This window comes from Condylostylus longicornis, unplaced genomic scaffold (assembly GCF_029603195.1).
Source record: "Condylostylus longicornis isolate FDR11 unplaced genomic scaffold, ASM2960319v2 ptg000013l, whole genome shotgun sequence".
Lineage (NCBI taxonomy): Eukaryota > Metazoa > Arthropoda > Insecta > Diptera > Dolichopodidae > Condylostylus > Condylostylus longicornis.
Window position 1 is genome coordinate 13,738,309 of NW_026577982.1, and position 18,903 is coordinate 13,757,211.

The window sequence follows — 18,903 nt, forward strand, 5'->3', positions numbered from 1 at the left end:
TATAATAAGCAAAGAACATAATCTGTACCTACATAATAAATTTTTTAGTCCTACATGATGACACAATAATTTAGAGACGCCTAAAGTAAACATTTTAATATTATTCATGTTGTGTATATTCATTATATACATGTATGTGTATATATGTTAATTTTTACTATGAATTTTAAATATTTACTGAAATATCAAATTTAAAGGCGTTATACCATTTGTTTTAATTAAATTTAAATTCCATATATACATTATAATAAAAATATATGAATGTCAAATGATAACATACGCAGTGTAGTAATATGATTCTATTGTATAATAATATTAAGGGATTTTGCGAAGGGTGTTAAAATATTTAAAGATTTTCGTATTAAATATTATAATATAGGCGTCGGATTTATTTATATAATAAGGGTTGACTATGCTATATATAGGCATATGAAAATAAGAAAAATTTCAAAAATATTTGTTCAATGAGATTCAATTGTTAAAATTTATACTTGCTCTTTACATAAACATTTATGGTAAATCTTATCATTTTAAATTTAATTTAAAGGATTTGATTCCTAAAAATTTTTATGATTGGTTTATACTATTAGCTAGTTTTGAAAATTTAAAATCTAAGTAAATTTTAATTAACAAAGTCTAATACTAATAAATGTCAATTATTCTCATTCAATGTTATTTCCCACTTCTCAGTGCCCATTAAATTAAATAAAATGTTAAAACTTTAATAGCTTCAAGAGAATAGTATTGCGGATATGAAAAAGGACAACGGATTCAACATAAAATTCAATTTTAAAAGCCATTTTATATTTTGCTATTGCTGTCGCAAAATAGCCTTAAATTATTTCAGGTATAAATCATATCGTTAGTGTAACTCAAAGAGCCTGTTGTTTTATAAATTTCATTGACGGGAACGCTTAGGTAAGAGTAAAGTAGGGAACAATTTTCCTTTTTAAAGAAACAAAATTAACTCAAAGATTTATTTTTGTTAATAATGGCAGCTGATACAAAGAAATATGTATATTAAAGTTCACATATAATGAATTGTAAACCAAAGGGTAAAAAAACGCAAATTTGTTGGAAATATGCGACTTGAAGCAGAGAAATTGAAGAAGGTTGAGAAAGTAAATATCAACATTTCACACGATATCTTTTTGCTTTAAAGTTCTATAAGATTTCCATGTGATTCCCGTACATTGAATTTTATTCCAAATAACAAGTAGCTATTTTGAAAATTTTCATCTTTTACATCATCCCCATAAAATAATAATTGAGTTAGAATTATTTATTTATTATTCATATCATATCAACTGTAAGACTTATTGATAACAATGTTTTGCTATATAAAAATTAATAAAGAAAAATAAAAAATTTTATGGATTTGTCTATTCTGAATAATAAATAATTTTGTTTATAAATAGAGAAGAAAGGAAATCTTTCTTGATCTTATTGGAAAATAATGAAGGAAAAAAAAACATAAGACATAAGTGTGGCATATAAAACGCACAAAACGCCCGAATAACAGGGGTGTGTAAGAAATTTCTATTACAAAAATTTAACTTGAAGTGCCATGCTTTAACTTAATCATTTCCGTTTTTATATTTTGAATATTTCTTTATTTTTATATTATAAAAAATAATTATTGATCAGAATTATTGTTACTTTTATTCCAATTAGTGATAAAATATTTTTGTTCACATTAACTGTATTATTTAATTAATTTTCCAATATATGTTAAGTCTGTTAAATTAACAATATTTAGCAGATTTGTCCGCTCATCCATTCTTTTTCTAAAATGTTCAATTATAAATTCAAAACAACTGGAAATAAGCAAGATGTTTAAGAGCATTTGTTATAGTTATTTGTTTTATCAAAAATAAAAATTAACATAAGCTACTCTTATATTGAAATTTCGGCGAAGAGTTAATTTACATTATTCCGAAAAGATTGGAAAATTTTACAAAATTTATAGATGGATTAGAGCCAATTAGTTTGAAAAAGTTTGTGATACTTTAGGAAAATGCGTTAATTTTCAGAATTTTCAGTTTGTAAGTTTCAATTATGACAAAATTCTTATTTAAATTTCGCTCATTAGTTGCAAAAGTGACATAGCTCCAAAATTACTGTTTCTGAGTTATTTATATAGAAGTATGCTCTTAAAAAAATTCTCTCTCGTACAAAAACCCCGTTTATCTAGCTTGAAAATTGATGCTTACACATAATAAATTGCTATAAGGACCAAAACATATTAACTCTAAAAGTTTGAAATTCGATTATGGGTAATGTCAGTGTTGCCTTTAACATATGAATTGATTTTTTTTTCAATTTTAAATTACAATTTAAGATGTGCTCAATGAGATTGCCATACTACAATGTTAATCCTTTATAATCAGTATAATCCTGTTTTTACTAATTTTTATAGACTCATTAATCTTGTCAGTCTGTCAAGGTCACGGATCATTCTAGTTTTTGACAAGGTTAGAGACAGAAAATATTTTAGGCAATTGAAAGTGTCAAAAAATAATCAACTTAATAATTTTTTTTTTGTTTTTGATTTTTCACCACAAAATTCATAACAAATTCCAATTTTTGTGCTTCTTTTCTTCTTATTGTTTTTGGTTTCTGTATTCCTAAATACAAAAGTTTTGTTCCTTTTTCCATTAAAAATAAAAACATAAACGAAAGGAGGAAAACCACTTTAGAAAAGTTTCTTTTTTTTTTCATTTTGAGTTTTTCTTCATCCATTTTCTTTTTATTATTGCTTATAATTTGCACAATTCATAAATATTATGTATACACAAAACATATGTCAAAAGTGATACCATTACATATTATCAAAACATTTTTACACACATACACGCACACGAACATTTACAATTGTAATGGAAGAAAAAAAAGCATGCATAATATGCAGAGAATTTCTATCAAGTTTTTCAAATATAAGAAAAAAGAAAGGATATGGGAATATTTTTATTTTCATTTTTTTTTTCTATAAAAATTTCTATTTTTGTTATCATATAAAAATGATAATTGAGACAAAAAAATATTATGTGGGTGTTTGTATAGATATATTGTATATAGGTTGGCCAAGCAGGCAGACGGGGGGCAAGCAGGCAATTGGAAAACAAAATAAAAACAAATAACAAAAAAAAAACAACAATTTTTGATGAGATGCAGGAAAAAAGATAAAGTAGAAATTTTAGAGTAGAAATGAAATGATATAACGAGGATTTCAAGTGCGAGCACTTAAAAAAGGATAACAACTATACATACATACACATTTCCATATGCATATTTATATATATATATATTATGAAAACAATAATAACATTGACAGCAGCAACAACAGAAATAACAGAATAATGAAAGGCTTTTAGAATGGTAAAGTGAAATAAAAAAAAATAATAAAAAAAAAAACAAAGAAAAGAAAACCTTGTGTTTTGTTGTTTTACAATGCTTTTGCTTTCGTTATAAAATTTGTCATAATTTGTATGCGTGTATCCTTACATACACATATACACAATAATAATTCATTTACAAATACATTGAAGAATATGATCAAATATAAAGTTTCTTGTGTCAACTTTAGGATAAGAATTGTGGGTTTGAAGCTGATGATAAAATTTCTGAATTAAAATTTATTATTCAAGAGTGTTTTAAGGAAACAGTTTTAAACACCCTGTAGTCTAATTTCATATTAATATTTTAATTGCACAGTAATACTTTAAAGTTTTCCATTAAGATTTCCCATTTGCACATCATTTTGTATTTACAATTTCTGACAAGCTTTAAAGCACGCGCACTATCATCTTCTTGTCCAATTATTATATAAGGTAATTTCAATTACATTATAGAGTGAGGGTTACACGCATTAAACACAGTATAAAAGTGAGAAATCAAATAGCCCTGTTAATCTTAATGCTAAGTGTAACCGTACATTTATTAAGACGACGGCATATTTTCAAAATTTAATCTCATTTTAAGAACTTATTTATTACGAGAATATATGAAGAAAATCGAAAATGCGGGGCAAACTCCCAACATATCTTACAAGCTGCTCTGCATTTATTTGTATAATAGTACGGTAATACTTGTATTACAGACGATCGAACAAATCTGTCATACAGTTTAAAAATAATTTTTAGTATACATAAAATATAAGCATTACAAACATCTATACATACATGTAAAATGAAAAAATAATATATTTTTAACATATTTTTAGGCATTAAAAAGTTTATTCACATTTTATTTAAGGACTTTCGTTTAGATATTTTTTTTTTGTTTTGAAATTCAATTAAAATGAAATAAACTTTAATAAGGATGAATTTCAATTTTTAGGAAGAATCAAACGCAATAAAATGGAAGGTATGCAAAATCTTTTTCATTAATTGAATTTTTGAAAATTAAGTCTCAAGACTATATAAAAAATCCTTTAAATTGCTTAGTTTCGTTACAAAATATTCACAATTTATATACATTTGTATGTGTATAATATTATAGAAATATATGCAAATGATGTTTTGCCTAATAACATAGGAAGTTTACTATGTACGTGTATCGGTATATAAAGCAATGTATTTCTAATTACAATTTAATATTTTCAATTATTTTTAAGCATTATAGTTTTTACAAAATAAAGAATTTTGTTGTATATGAGCCTATACACTGCACATATATATTATTATAAAGTTGGTGTATGTATATTGCTGCATGTTTTGCTTTTATAGGTTAATTGAAATTGTTATACTTAAATTATTTAAAAATTCTTTAGAGAATTATTTGGAAAATTTATATTCATTTTATTATATTGATTATTTTTACTTTTTTAATAATTAAAAATTTTGTAATTTCTCTACAATTTTCAAATATTCTAACCTAAATAATTTCAAATTGTAAATTTTTCTTATTAATTATATTTGAAGAGGCAAAGGATTCTGTATTTTGAATTTTAATGTTTACAATTTTATTTTTGAATAAAGCATAAAATATTAAAAATTGTAGGCTTAATTTGTAGGGGCTTGAAATCAACTCCGAAATATTACAAGAAAATTTTAAAAGTTATTCAATTTTTTTAAATTTAAAACTGAAAACTTTAAGTTATATAAGAATCCTTTTATATAAGGTAAGTTACAAAATTGTTACTCGTTATTGGTTACTCCTTTCTCTTCGATTTAAAAATAGAGTAATTCGGATATTAATAAAAATTTTTTTGTAGGTAATCAAAGGAATTTAAAAATTTATCTCAAGTAAATCTCATTTTCGCCTTCTGTTTCCTCTCAGTTGTAGTTTTAAATGCTTCGTTGTTTATTGAAAGAGGTAATTCATAAGTTATAGAAGGAGTAATTCATGATTTTTTTTTAATGTAGGTAGGTATAGGAACCTTAATATATAAATTATATTTATTACATTGGTATTTATGACATTCAGTAACAAACTGTTGCCATAAGCACTTCTCAAAAAAAAAACTTTGTGTATAAAACAAGAAAAAAGAAAGACCCGTTCAACATTTTCCAATTGTTGTGCAACAAAAAACAATCAAATTTTAGTAACAACAACAAAAACAAGTATTAAAATCATAAATTTTTAATTTTATGAAAATTAAAATAAAAAACTTCGTTTATCCTTTGTAAATTTAATTATTTCATAAAAGTTCTTCTTTTAAACTTTAATATTAATTTTTGGAGAAAACAACGAAAAAAAAAACTTTTGTTTTATTTTTCACATCTTTTGTAGTCGAGATAAAAAAAAAATTTCTCTGATCTTATGAAAAAAAAAAATTTTTTTTTGTTTGAAAGTTTAAGGTTTTTTGTTCTTTTTTGTCATAATATTCGAAAGCACTGCTGGTAAAGAATGTTTTGTTTTATCTATATTAAAAACTTTTTAATTGAAGTACGAATCTAAATATTTAAGTAATAAAGACAAAAGAAAAATGTTACAAAGTTTTCGATATCAATCGCCTTAAATAACCTAATTTTGTAAAGGAATCCAAAAGTAAATAAAATTTTACGAATTGAAAATGAAAAGCCAAACGAATTTTTATGAATTACAAAGGCAGAGTCTAAATAATTTTGTTAAAAATATTAGTGAACTAGAATTTTTTTTGGAATTCTTGTATTAGATTACAAAGTAAAAACAAAAAATTTTCAAATGTGTCAGTTTTAAAAATTTTAACAATACCAAAATTTCTTAGAACAATTTTCATAATTTGTATAAAGAACAAAAAAATTAATTTTATTTTAATATTCTATATTATATATGAAAGTTTAAAAGGAAAATTTGGATCAAGTGAAGGCTAAATCAAGTGTGATTTTTTCATAATTTTCATAATTGAAGAAAACCAGGCTCAAAATACTAAGGTGGGAGAATTTCTCTACGCTGTCAACACGTACCATTTTAGTTAACAATTTAAAACCTTGTTTTCATTTACAATTAATTTTTAAAATACAAGATTCCATTGTAACTTTACTACTATTCTTAAATGACTCTAATGAATTTCACTTTGGAGCTTTTCATATTCTTAAATAAAATTTATAAGATAACATAAAATTAAAATCAAAACAATAATAGAAAATTTAGATTTTAGCTTTAATAATTACTAACCTCATAGAATGAAGGCGGTATATAAGTTGATATAACTTCAGCCATTGGAAAAGCAATACCCATTACAACCAATAATTTTCCATATAAAGCTGAAAATGTCGTTGCTAATGCATCACCTCTGAAAGTAAACAAAAAAAAAATTTATTAAATAAATTATTATTAAATAAAAAATTTTTACAAATAAATTTTTGAAGAAAAAGTAAAATTTTTTTTTTGCTTATTAAAATTTTAAACAGATATGGCAGAAGAAAACTTTAAGGAATGTTAAGTGGGAGTAATGGAAGCTCAAATATTTACATTTAAACTTCCATGAATTTCAGCAGAATATCAAAAATCAAATTGAAAATAAAAAACCTCTTAAATTATACATACATATACATAGGAACATGTATGCGTGTATGTATTGAATATGCTAGGCAAAGAGAGGACCAGGGAAAGAAAAAATCATAAAATTCAATTTTATGTCTAAACGTTTTCAAATGTAGATAAAAAAAATGAAACAAAAAAAGATGAAAAAAAATGAAAAACAAGAAGAGCAAAACACCCACACGATTTTATGTACAACCAGGTGCCAGGATAAATTTTACACCTAAATGAATCGAAATACACAAATTTTTACATATTTTTCTCGAAAATCGAATAAAATAAAAATTATTACTTTGGTTTTGGAATTATATTAGAGAAGAAATAAAAAAAAAAAAAAAATAAAAATACGCTTTGGATGCTTCACTCTTCATATATAGGTTCACAAACCTGTTATAGTTGTATTGATAAATTTTAATATGATGGAAGACGACGGAAACGAGATGAATAAAAAATTTTGCAAAAGGATATGCAAATTTACGTTTATAAATTTACACTGAATGGATTTGACGTACATTTATATACAAATGATTTCCTATGGGATTCATTTTCTTCTACATTACAAAATATTTTAATTTAGAATATTACGTACAAGTATATGAAGATATTTTGTGTGTATGTATTTGAATAATTATGTAAGTATAATAAAAATTATTATTGGAAAAAAAAATTGAATTTATGTTTTTTCAGAAAAAAAAATATTCAATGAAAATTATTTGTTCAAGTCAAACATACATACAAAATTATGTGGAAAATTAAGGTCTAAAAGGTTTTCAAATATAATTTTTAAATTTAAATCAGGAAATTAAAAAAATATTTAATGTCATTATTATTTCTAGACATTTTCTAGACATGATCAAATTTCAAATTAAAAATTTTATTAATAGTATTAAAAAATTTTTGAACTTTTCAATTGTACAAGTGAAAACTTAAAAAGTATTCGAAATTAAAAAATTGGAAATTATTCAGAAAATTTTAGGTAAGTAAAGTTGGCACAACAAATTATAATCCATTAAATATAGATGTATGTTCCTACATTCTTTTTCATTATGAAAATTAAATTATTTTTAGCTGTCAGGAAGGGGTCCAAAACCGCACTGTCACCCCCTAGTGGTGGGCCCCGGTAATGGCGGAGGATAAAGGGGTGATTGAAATAATCAAAGTTACGTTCGTGGTCATGTCTCGCGGGGAGCCTCTTACTTTGTGAGTTTCAGCCCTATATCTATACGTCAGCTGGCGACAGGCGTCCCAAGTCAAGGTGAAACAGCATATGCCGATGAGTGCGTGGCTAAGGGGGAGCTTAGTCGTTAGTATGCGGACTCTGGATACCAGGCACCCTCCAGTTTAAACGAGCCTTCCCATGGTTTGCCGGGCTCTGCCATGGGTGACTTTACTTTCCCGCGCTATTCGTGGGACCAAGAATGGAAAGCATAAACAATAACAACAAAAACAGCAACAACAAGAGCAACAAATGTGACAAACACAACAACTGCAACAACTACAACAACAATAACAACAGTGACAATTACAACAACAACAACAATACTAAGGACAACATTAATACAAACCCAGTTAGTGCTCAAGGGTCTTCGGAACCAGAGCTTCTATCGACTGACGCAGAGGAAGAGCTCCCTCTCACGCCAGTAAAGGAAAAGGCGGCGCCTCCGATGGAGACAGATAATCAGGATCCTCTTGGACCTATTATCCAACAAACTGAGAAGGACCTGAAAAGGTTGGACATCAGGGGAAGAAAACAATATTTCTCTGGTGCATCCAAGCGGCGTATCGTGGCTTATATCAGGGATGGAATGTCCCCAGAGGATGCTCGCAGATATGAGAAGGAAAGGCTAGAAAAGCTGAAGGCCTGCGGATCGGGTGTTGTGCCCGACTATCCCCAGAAGAGGGAAAGGTCGGAAAGCAACACCCCTGATGCCGGGCGCTCAAAAAAGAGGTCGATGAAGGGCAATGTTGAGGAAAAGGTCCCTGGGAACATTCCTCAACAAAACCCGAAAATGACCTCTTATCGGGATGCAGTAGCACAGGTCAAGATAGCCATCACTCATAGACTGCATCCAGAGGAAAGGCTATCCGAAGTTCAGATGGGGAAAATCAAAGTAGCCATCATAGATGAAATGGATAAAGTTGTGGACTCTCATCCACAATTCACTGCAACAATCAAAACACCAGGGAGTGGATAGCCAGTGTCTGCAGGAAGATAAAGCCTTGGGACGGTTGCAACGTCGTGGTACTGGATGGCGACTAAATGCCCAAACAGCATGTCTGCGTCACCTAGGGACGTCTCGTACCAAAGGACGAGACAACCGTCAGTTTCTCCAGAGACAAATTTCTAAGTAGGAAAGGGAAGCAAAATTCCAGCCTCAAGATAAGTTCCTGGAGGGTGCTAAGGATGGATAAGGAAAAGGACGGGGGCTGCTCCATTCCGTGGATGATTCCGGATTGGAAGATCTAAGGAAAGCGGAGTTCCGAATTTTCCTGAATTTCTTCCGTGTTACCGCTCGGGTTAAAGGAAGAAAAACATCTCAAGGTGTTGGCGACAGGGCAGGACAAAATAAAAAACCAATGCCCACCGCGACAACGACGAGCACTTCAGGCCAACCAAAAGAGCCGAAAATGGCGGCAAGGGAAACGGAAGCACTATCGACCAGCACGCCAAATAGAAGCGTCCCGGGTGAACCAAAAGGGCTCAACCCCATGGGGAAGCCCGGAACTGATTCAGTATTTGCTGTTGGAGGGGCTAGCGTGGTACCTGGGACGGCAAAAGAGGCTGTGGCAGGGCAGGAGCCCACCAAGATTTGTAAAAAGGCGACAATGGAAAGCAAGGCTCGTGTAAAGCCTTTGTCTAAAAGGCCAAAGCCCATAGAAAATGATATGGGTGTGAGGTGCATCCAAATAAATCTACAGCATGCTAGGGCATCTACTGATGTTCTAGCTCATAGATTTATGAAGGATCACCTCGATATTGCCCTTATCCAAGAGCCTTACATAGTGAAGGATCAGGTTAAGGGCCTAACAGGTGAGCTATTGTATGATAATACAATTGGTGGCAGGCCTAGGGCTATTTAGTAAAAGGCTAACGTATTTTCCCATTCCAGATTACTGTTCTAAGGATCAGGTAGCTGCGTTGGTGAAGGTGAAGTCCTCCGCGGGCTGGACAGAGTTTATTGTGTGCTCATCCTACCTCCCGGGGGACTGTGCCCACCCGGACGAGCAGCTGAGCTAGTGGACTTTTGTGGAAGGAGGAACTTCCAACTTATAATAGAAAGTGATGCCAATGCCCACCACGCCGTCTGGGGAAGCACAATATAAACAAAAGAGGTGAGTGCCTACTTGAATTTATATATAGCAATAAATTAATGGTTATGAATGAGGGCAATAGGCCGACATTCATAAATGCAATTAATGAAGAGGTCCTTGACATCACCCTCTGCACTTTATCGGCAGTAGGGTTGGTGGATGGCATGTCTCAAATGAGACATCCATGTCCGATCATAGGCAGATTAGGTTTGATATCATGGTCTTCGGGGGCCTGGCAGAAGAAATATATCGGGTACCCCAATCCACAGATTGGAGTCAATTCGAAACGCTCCTCATGGATGGGATTGGATCCGTTCCTGCTTCTGTCAGAACGGTGATGGATAACGAACTGGCCAGCGAGGCTCTGACGGCGGCTATTACTAATGCCTACCATGGGAGCTGCCGCGCTAAGCCGAGGCGGAGCAATAGGAAGTGCCCGTGGTGGAATGAAGAGCTTTCAAGGCTTAGACTAAAGACCAGAAAGCTATTCAATAAGGCCAAGGCGTCGGGTTCGCGGGAAGAGTATAAAGACTCACTTACAAAATACAATAAAGAAATTAGGAAGGCGAAGAGAATCTCGTGGAGGGCGTTCTGCAAGGGCATTGATGAACTCTCCAGCAGTGCGCGTCTTCACAGGGTGCTTTCCAAAAAGTATGCTAGCGGGTTGGGCTTAATGGAATGTTCTGATGGCTCCATGACTGAGAACGGAAAGCAGACGTTGGAGCTTATGGCGTCAACGCACTTTCCTGACTCGGAGATTCTTCGGAATCACTCAATTGCGGTCATTGAACCAGTCGGGAAGGCGGGGGTTATTTCGCCCCTCCTGTAGTCCATTGTAGTGGATGATCTAATCGCTGCTCTCAGGGGCTCCGGGGCGTGTGTCTGGGGATACGCCGACGATGCGGCCTTCGTCGTGCGGGGAAAATTTGAGGGCACTTTTTCTGATCTTCTACAGCAAAATTTACGTGTTGCAAAGGCACGTGCAAGGTGGAAGGTGGTGCAAAGGCATTGAGTTAAATATAAATCCAAGCAAGAGCACTTTGGTCGGCTTCACCAGACGCAGAAACAGGGATAGATTAACGAGCTCAATTCTGTTTGGTGAACGTATTAGTTACTCTAGGGAGGTGAAGTTTCTGGGGGTAACCTTGGATGATCGTCTCTCTTGGAATACCCATATAGATAGAGTTATCGGGAGAGCTACGGCGGCCTTGTGGACCTGTAGGAGCTTCATCGGGGGGACCTGGGGAATTAGTCCCCGAATAGCACTGTGGCTATATACGGCCCTTGCTAGGCCCATCGTCACCTATGCATCGATTGTATGGTGCCGTAAGGCTCAGCAGGCGGGTGTGCGGGCTACAGAGGCTGGCCTGCCTGGGAGTGACCGGGGCAATGCGGACGGCTCCCACCGCTGCATTGGAGGTGATGATCGGATTGCCGCCACTGCACATCCATATATTGAAGGAAGCTCGGCTAGTGACTTACCGACTTCTCTTTGGCGAGGACAGGGCGGGGCTAAATTTGACCCACAGAACTCACAGAGACTTCATTGAGAGCGCTCCGATTCTAAAAATAACCATGTCGGATACCTGTCTGCCGCGGTACAACTTCGACCACAGGTACAGGGCGTGTTCGAGCGTGTGGTATGCGAACGGGTCCAAAACGGAGTCGGGTATGGGTTCGGGCGTATACGGTGTCCGCCCGGACACGCGTGTATATGCCACCCTTGACCCGTATTGCACATTGTTCCAGGCCGAAATAAATGCAATAGAGATCTGTCTGAGAATCAATTTAGAAAGGGGGTATAGAAACCGTACCATCTATGTGTTCTCGGACAGCAGGGCTGCACTGCTGGCGCTTCGTTCAGCTCAGGTTACATCCAAGCTGGTCTGGGGCTGCCTTGCTGCACTTATGGAATTGGCATCGGAAAACAGAGTGACGCTCATTTGGGTGCCGGGCTATAGTGGCCATGCGGGCAACGAAGTTGCCGATGGGATGGCGCGGAGGGGATCGGGGGCTGACTTTGTGCAGCCGCTGCCTTTTTGCGGTCTGCCTTCTTCCGTCGTGGTGGCCAGGCCTGCCTGCTTGCTCGCGGCGGAATGCGGCCGTCACTGGCGGGACACGAAAGGGTGCCGTCATGCGAAAGTGTTTCTTTCGGCGTGCTCCAGCAGATTCACCGCCGAGTTGAATTTCTTTACGGGGCACTGCCCAGTGAAGTACCACCTGTATAGGCTGGGGAAGTCGGGCTCCCCCCTGTGCAGATTTTTTGAGGGTTGTGATGAGACCGCCGTGCACATTCTCTGCGACTGTCCGGCACTGGCTGTTCGGCGCCGCAATTGTCTTGGACATGGGTCCCTAAGTGTTCGGGAACTGTTGTCCAACTACCTTAGGGATATCTCCGGCTTTGGGGTTGGGACGGGGATATTATAGACGGGAGAGTGAGGGGGGAGGGCTACAATAAGTCAAAAATGGCTGCGGTGGCTTGGGGGGTTACTCCTGTCCCACTCGGTTCCCTTAGAATATACGAATAAAATTGTAAAATGGAAGAAAATGGTTACATTTTGACCACAATAGCGGCATACTCAAAAATCTCCAAAAAAGGAAATATATTGAGGACACTAATGCGAACTTAACTTTATTAATGCACCACGGTAACTGAAAAACATAAATAATATGAGATTAGAAGAGGAAACAGAAGAATATGATGACCATTAAAGCTGATTATTTTACGTATGATTATTGTACAAAAATATACATACGTTAATTACGCAAAGGCTTGTAAAAATTTGAATACTATTTCGTATTATAACGAAAAATCTGATCGATAAATAGATAATGAAAACATGTCAAACGAAATTAATTCCACGAGATAAGATTGATGGTCTGTCCATTTAGTACTTTTCACAGAGAATCGAAAAGAATATCAAATTTTGGAGTATAAGCCTCTTTTTCTCAATAAAACGATGTTGTAGGGATCAGATGAGAAGGTAAACGAAAAAAGTGATTCGTTACAGCTGCTCGAATTCTGTAAATGGCAACAATTTTCATGATGACATTTCATGAAAAGAAACATGGTGATAAAGTCCTGTGATAGTAAAGCCCATATCTGAAAGCAGAATCTAGCATTAGAAGAAGAAAAATTCCATCCCATACTTACTATTTAATCTATGTTGTCAGTTTTCCTTTGAGAAATTGAAATCCTTACCACACATTCTTTTAAATAATGCGATTTAGTTTCCATTTACGCACTTGAAAAAATTTTCTCAAATAATTTTTAACATTTAAACACTTTTCACTGACTCTTATAGTTTCAAATTTAATTGTGATTTCTATGGTTTCTCTATATTTGTCTTCTTTGTCTCCTTTCTAATAATATCCAATTAAAATATTCATATTTCGATTTTAATTTCTTTTTAACTTTGAAATCGATAAACTTGGCAGTTAAAAATTTTAATTATACCACGGATAAAGGTACAAAACAAGACACCTATAACACTTTTTTATTAACTCAATCAGGGAAGAAAAGTTTTTCTTATATTAAAAGCAAAAAACTTTTCATTTACTATATAAAACTTTTCTTTTTCCTATCCTTGTTATTAAATATTCCTGCGATATATTGCAAGTTATATAAAGTATACGCACATATAATACAAACTACCAATATCCATCACATGCTTTGTAAATTCACTTATACTATAATATATTAGTGTAGGTACTTATATGTATGTGTTTATATATTCTTTGCACCAGATATACCTGTGTACTATAGAATACTTTTTTGAAAAGGAAAACATATAGTATAAGGGCAACATCTGCATAACATGATAAATGTTATGAAAAAAAATTGAAACACAAAAAAAAAAAATTCCCTAAAAGGTTACAAGAGTATAAAAATTTAAGTTTAAAACTTTTCTCTTACTTATCCTTTTCAAAAATTTTCTTCCAACTTTTATTTTTTCTTAATAATCTTCTTAGAATTTCTTATGCTTTCATTATGACACATGTTAATCGTAAATATAGTTGAAGAAAGGTGAAAAAATAGTATAACAAAATTATATATACCTACCTGTCATATAAATCTTATAAGAGACTGTGTACATAATATAGATACGTTTATATCTTATAAGCACATTGTATTTTTTAAGTCTTATCTTAATGTAAACGAATAATCTTTAAAGCTAGACACGTCTAATGTAAATGAAATAAACGTAAAACAAACATGAAACAAAGAAAAAAAAAATTAAACTTTTAAAATATTACTGTAATGAACGGTGCAATAATGTATTTATCTTGTATATAAGGATATACATATTGATATATAAGGATATATGAATGTAATTATATAAGGAAACGAAAAAATATCTAGTTATAACGCAGAATCTGAGGAAGATTTTTTAAATTCATTACTTGTATTTAATTGCAAAATATATTTGCAATAGAGGAAAAAGGAAAACGATTAATTTAAAGGAAAATTTAAAGATTCTCACATTTTTTTCACAAATCTATACTCTTGTAGTATTTTAATTAATTAGAGATCAAGTGACTAGGTGTTAATGCATTCTTCTATTTCTAAATTTTTAGTACTAATATATTTTTATTTAAAGATTTCTAAAGAAGACATTTTGTTTATTAAATGCAAAAATGCATTAACGAATTAACCTTTTACATAGGTCACAGAAGTTGCTTGTCATGATTAACTACTTTAAAGACTTTACTAAGAAATCATCGTATAATTACATACAAATAACTTTTAAGATGATCGCATTAAGATGATAAAATATGGTTTCTCATAAAATACGACATTGTCTACGACATTTAAGTTCATTATACTTTTGTGTAATAACATGTTAACCTGAACGTTTTTATGAAGTGCGCCCCTAACGGTATGCAATGACATTTTAGAAATGCATTATAATAATATTATCTTATAATTTTACGTACACCTTTTGAGTTTAATCTCAAATTAGTATATGATATATTTAAGGGTATAAAATTCTGTGGTTTTAATGAGGAAATTAAATTTAAAAATTTGTATAAATTAAATTTAAACTTTTTCATTTAATCTTTAGGAAAAGATGGAGTCGATCGTATTTATTACATCTTGAGGGAAAATCAAACATTTTCCTTAAAAATTTAAATATAAAAAATTTAGTGCAATAACTTTAGTATTAAAAAATGAAAACGATTTACGAAAATATTTTTGTATAATAAAATTAAAATACTCTATAACTTTGCATACCTTTAGGGGAAAGCACAATATTTTCCGAAATGTTTTCAGAAATGAGGCGGAAAAGTTCAGATTTTTTTTATACTTGTATGCATAATTTCTACAATAACACGAAATGTGGTGAATAAATTTTCAAAAAATCGAAAGGAAAAAATGGCCAAACTCGCCTTATTTAATTGAATTAAGAGTTTTAATTCAGAATTTGGAAGAAGTTTTCAATTTTCACATTTTCTTCCGAACTTAGAACTAAGTGAATACATCTAGTAAATATTGAAAGAATCATAGATTTTAATAACAAGTACCAAACTTAACATAGGAGCCTTGTGAGTGTAGCCATCGGAATATTCATTCAATCACCTCATAGTGATAAAGATTAAAAATCTAAGCTTTTATTTTATATGTTTATTTGGATAGTTTGTTTAAACAAGGACGGGACTGAAATTATATAACAAAATCAGAAAATAAAATAAAATAAGGATCTGTAGGTATGAATAAGATTTTGTTGTGCTTTTAATTTTTGTCCTGTTTCTTTTCTCTTCTTTTAATCTTTTCTCTTAAGGTATATAGACGTTTTATAATTTGTTTGAACTTTTTATTTTAACTTTTGATTTCTGAAAATGTTTCATGTCACGTATAAGTTTTTATCTTTTTTTTTGTTTTTTCTTTTTTCTACTATTCATTCTTATTTAAACTTTTTATTTTATTTGAAAACTTTTCCTTTTTCCTTCTCAGTTTGCTTTTCTTTATTTTTAAATTTATTTTTAATTTTTTGTTTCTATACTGGTGATTAGTATTATATCATTATTGTGAATGACTACTCGTAGGTAGTCATTATTGTATCCTATGAAACTATAAATATTTATTCCGTTAGAGGTACCTATGAAGGCTAAGTTTTTTAAAGTAATGTGCAGATTTGAGATATAAGAACAAAGATGAAGGTGTGTGAAAAGTATTTGTAATAAGTAAAATATAAAAGTTTTTGGTCCTTTGTTGCTTCTATAGGTATTATACTTTTAATAAAGAAGTAAATTTAAAATAAAAATTTGAAAAGGATATAAGAAAAAGAAGCAAATCCTATTCTTAATAAAAAATAATGGCAAAATAACGTAGAGTAATTGAAAATATTTTAAATAAGCAACAATTATATTGTTTGATTAATACATGAAGTTCTCCGGCAAACACAATATAATTTTATCGTTATATTGTTACGTTACCCTTGCTACCGAATTGAAATTTGGTCAAATATTTTATCCTGAAAATATTGCGTTGCTATTTCGAATTAATTTTATTAAATGGAAAATAAATCTTGTATACATAATTTAAGAAGTCGAAGTAAAGTGAACTGTAGCACTGACTATGCAAGATGCTTATGGTGCCAAATTTTTTCCCCTATTAAAGAAGGGCCAGATTTCTATTTTAAGATAAAACCTAAGAATAAAATGCTATTAAGAATAATATTCATAAATACGCCTGACTTTTTTCCATAAACTAAACAAAGCTCTACTCTATTCAATTTCTGTAGCCTACTTAATGTAATTGGAACTAAATTTGACTTTTAAGTCATGTTACGTTTTAAATAAATAATTTCAATATAATTTATTAGGTACTAACTATGTAATATTATATCATATAACAAAATCTCAAAATTATGAATTTCATTTGTTATACTATACCTTAATCAGTATAGATCTTAAAATAATCTTGTAATTTATTCATAAATTCTAACAAATTTCACAAAGAGATTTGTGAAATAACAATCACTGTAATAACAATTATCACTGTTAGATTTTTTTATTGTTTTCCTACATCGCAATACAAACGAATACGAAGTATATAAGTATGTCTGTATGTACATGCATAGTTATAAAAATATTATTTATGTTAATTGTAGTAATAAATTTCAGACTACTTTTTTGATTAAAATAAATAAATAAAATGTTTCAAAACTGAATAAACAAGATTGAAGCTTTAGAAAGCAAATTTCCTTTTTCTTATCCCAACAAATTGCCACTTTAAATTTCAAATAATATTTATAAAATTCTTAATCTAAAAATATAACTATGATAATTAATTCTTTGTTTAATTTTCTTCAAAATTTTCAATAAAAATTTATCAAACCATTCATTTATTATAGTCATTTTAAAAATTAAAATAGAAGTGAATTGAAATTTCTCATGAAGGAGATGAACAAGAATCCTTAAAGTTTCGTTTATTTAATGATTTATGGTATACATGATTCTGTTATACAACCTTGAAAATACAATCTATATACTAATAATCTTATTCGAAGAATCATAAAAATGAAGAAATAAATAATTAAATTTTTTTTTTCTATAAAAGGTAAAAAATGTATTGGTAATATGAAGAAAAAAAAAATAATATAAAAATCACTTACGCTTTAATTTCCGGATGATGATGACTTGCTGTTGAATAATAAGATGGTGCCCTAGATGATTTTCTAATTGTTGGTAACATTGGTAATGGATGATGTTGACTACTATGATACATTAATGCTAAATGACCACCTTGTCCGCTAGCTGTTGCTACTAATTGTTGTGTTGATGATGATGTTGCTCCTGGTCCACCTCCACCACCAGATGGTGGTGGTGATGAACCACCACCGCTACCTCCACCATTACCATCACGTTGAGTTGTTGTTGTTGTTATTGTTACTAATTGATGGTGTGTTGATGATGCTGATAATGGTAAATTACTTTCATCGATTGTAACACGATGTTGTGAACCATAATGTTTACGTGATGATTTTGATGGTGATGATGAATTATGACTAACAGTTTCAGATGATACTAAAATATTACCAGGTGATATAGGTGATGGATGATGTGGTGGTACTTCCATGACAGTACTGCAAGTTGTACAAGATGACATTTTTAATAAATTTTTATTTTGTATTTTTTTCGGCTTTGTATTTTGGCAAAGCAAAATAAATAAATTTTTATTTTTTTTCTCTTTTTGTGTGTTTGAAAATAATATTGATAAAAGTTATTGTTATAGAATGAGAATATAGGTTGCAATTTTTTTTTACTCTAACGATTTAGAACTGCGCTGTTATTTTTTATTTTTAGCATTTTTTGTCTTCTGTTTTTTTATTTTTTATAATTTTAATTGAAATTTTTTATTTAGTGTCATTTTTGCAGTTTTATCATTATTATTTGTCATTTTTTTGTACCCCGATTTTATAGTTTTTTTGTACGTTTTAAATTTATTAACGGAATAAAAAACAAAAAAGCGAAAAAACAAAAAAAGAAAAATAAAACGAAACGAATCGCAGCAGCGGCAGCAGCAACGAACGAACGAAACGAATGTTAGCAACAGAGTGAAAGATTATTTATTTTTTTCTTTTTTTTTTTGTGAAATAAAGAGACAAAAATAAAAATAAT

The 18,903-nt window shown here is 31.0% G+C and overlaps 1 protein-coding gene across 7 annotated transcripts in view; it reads right to left on the bottom strand.

The window, feature by feature from the left end:
• Positions 1 to 18,903, bottom strand: part of LOC129605676 (proton channel OtopLc) — an 83,192-nt gene that overhangs the window by 13,194 nt on the left and 51,095 nt on the right. For 4 of the 7 annotated variants that reach the window (XM_055515572.1, XM_055515570.1, XM_055515571.1 and 1 more), the window contains 2 exons: positions 17,898 to 18,368; positions 6,601 to 6,718 (listed from right to left, as the gene is read on the bottom strand). In XM_055515572.1, the coding sequence (XP_055371547.1) occupies positions 6,601 to 6,718; positions 17,898 to 18,368 (589 nt within the window). The remainder of the gene's footprint in view (positions 1 to 6,600; positions 6,719 to 17,897; positions 18,369 to 18,903) is intronic. The other 3 variants (XM_055515574.1, XM_055515576.1, XM_055515577.1) reach the window with 2 other exon arrangements.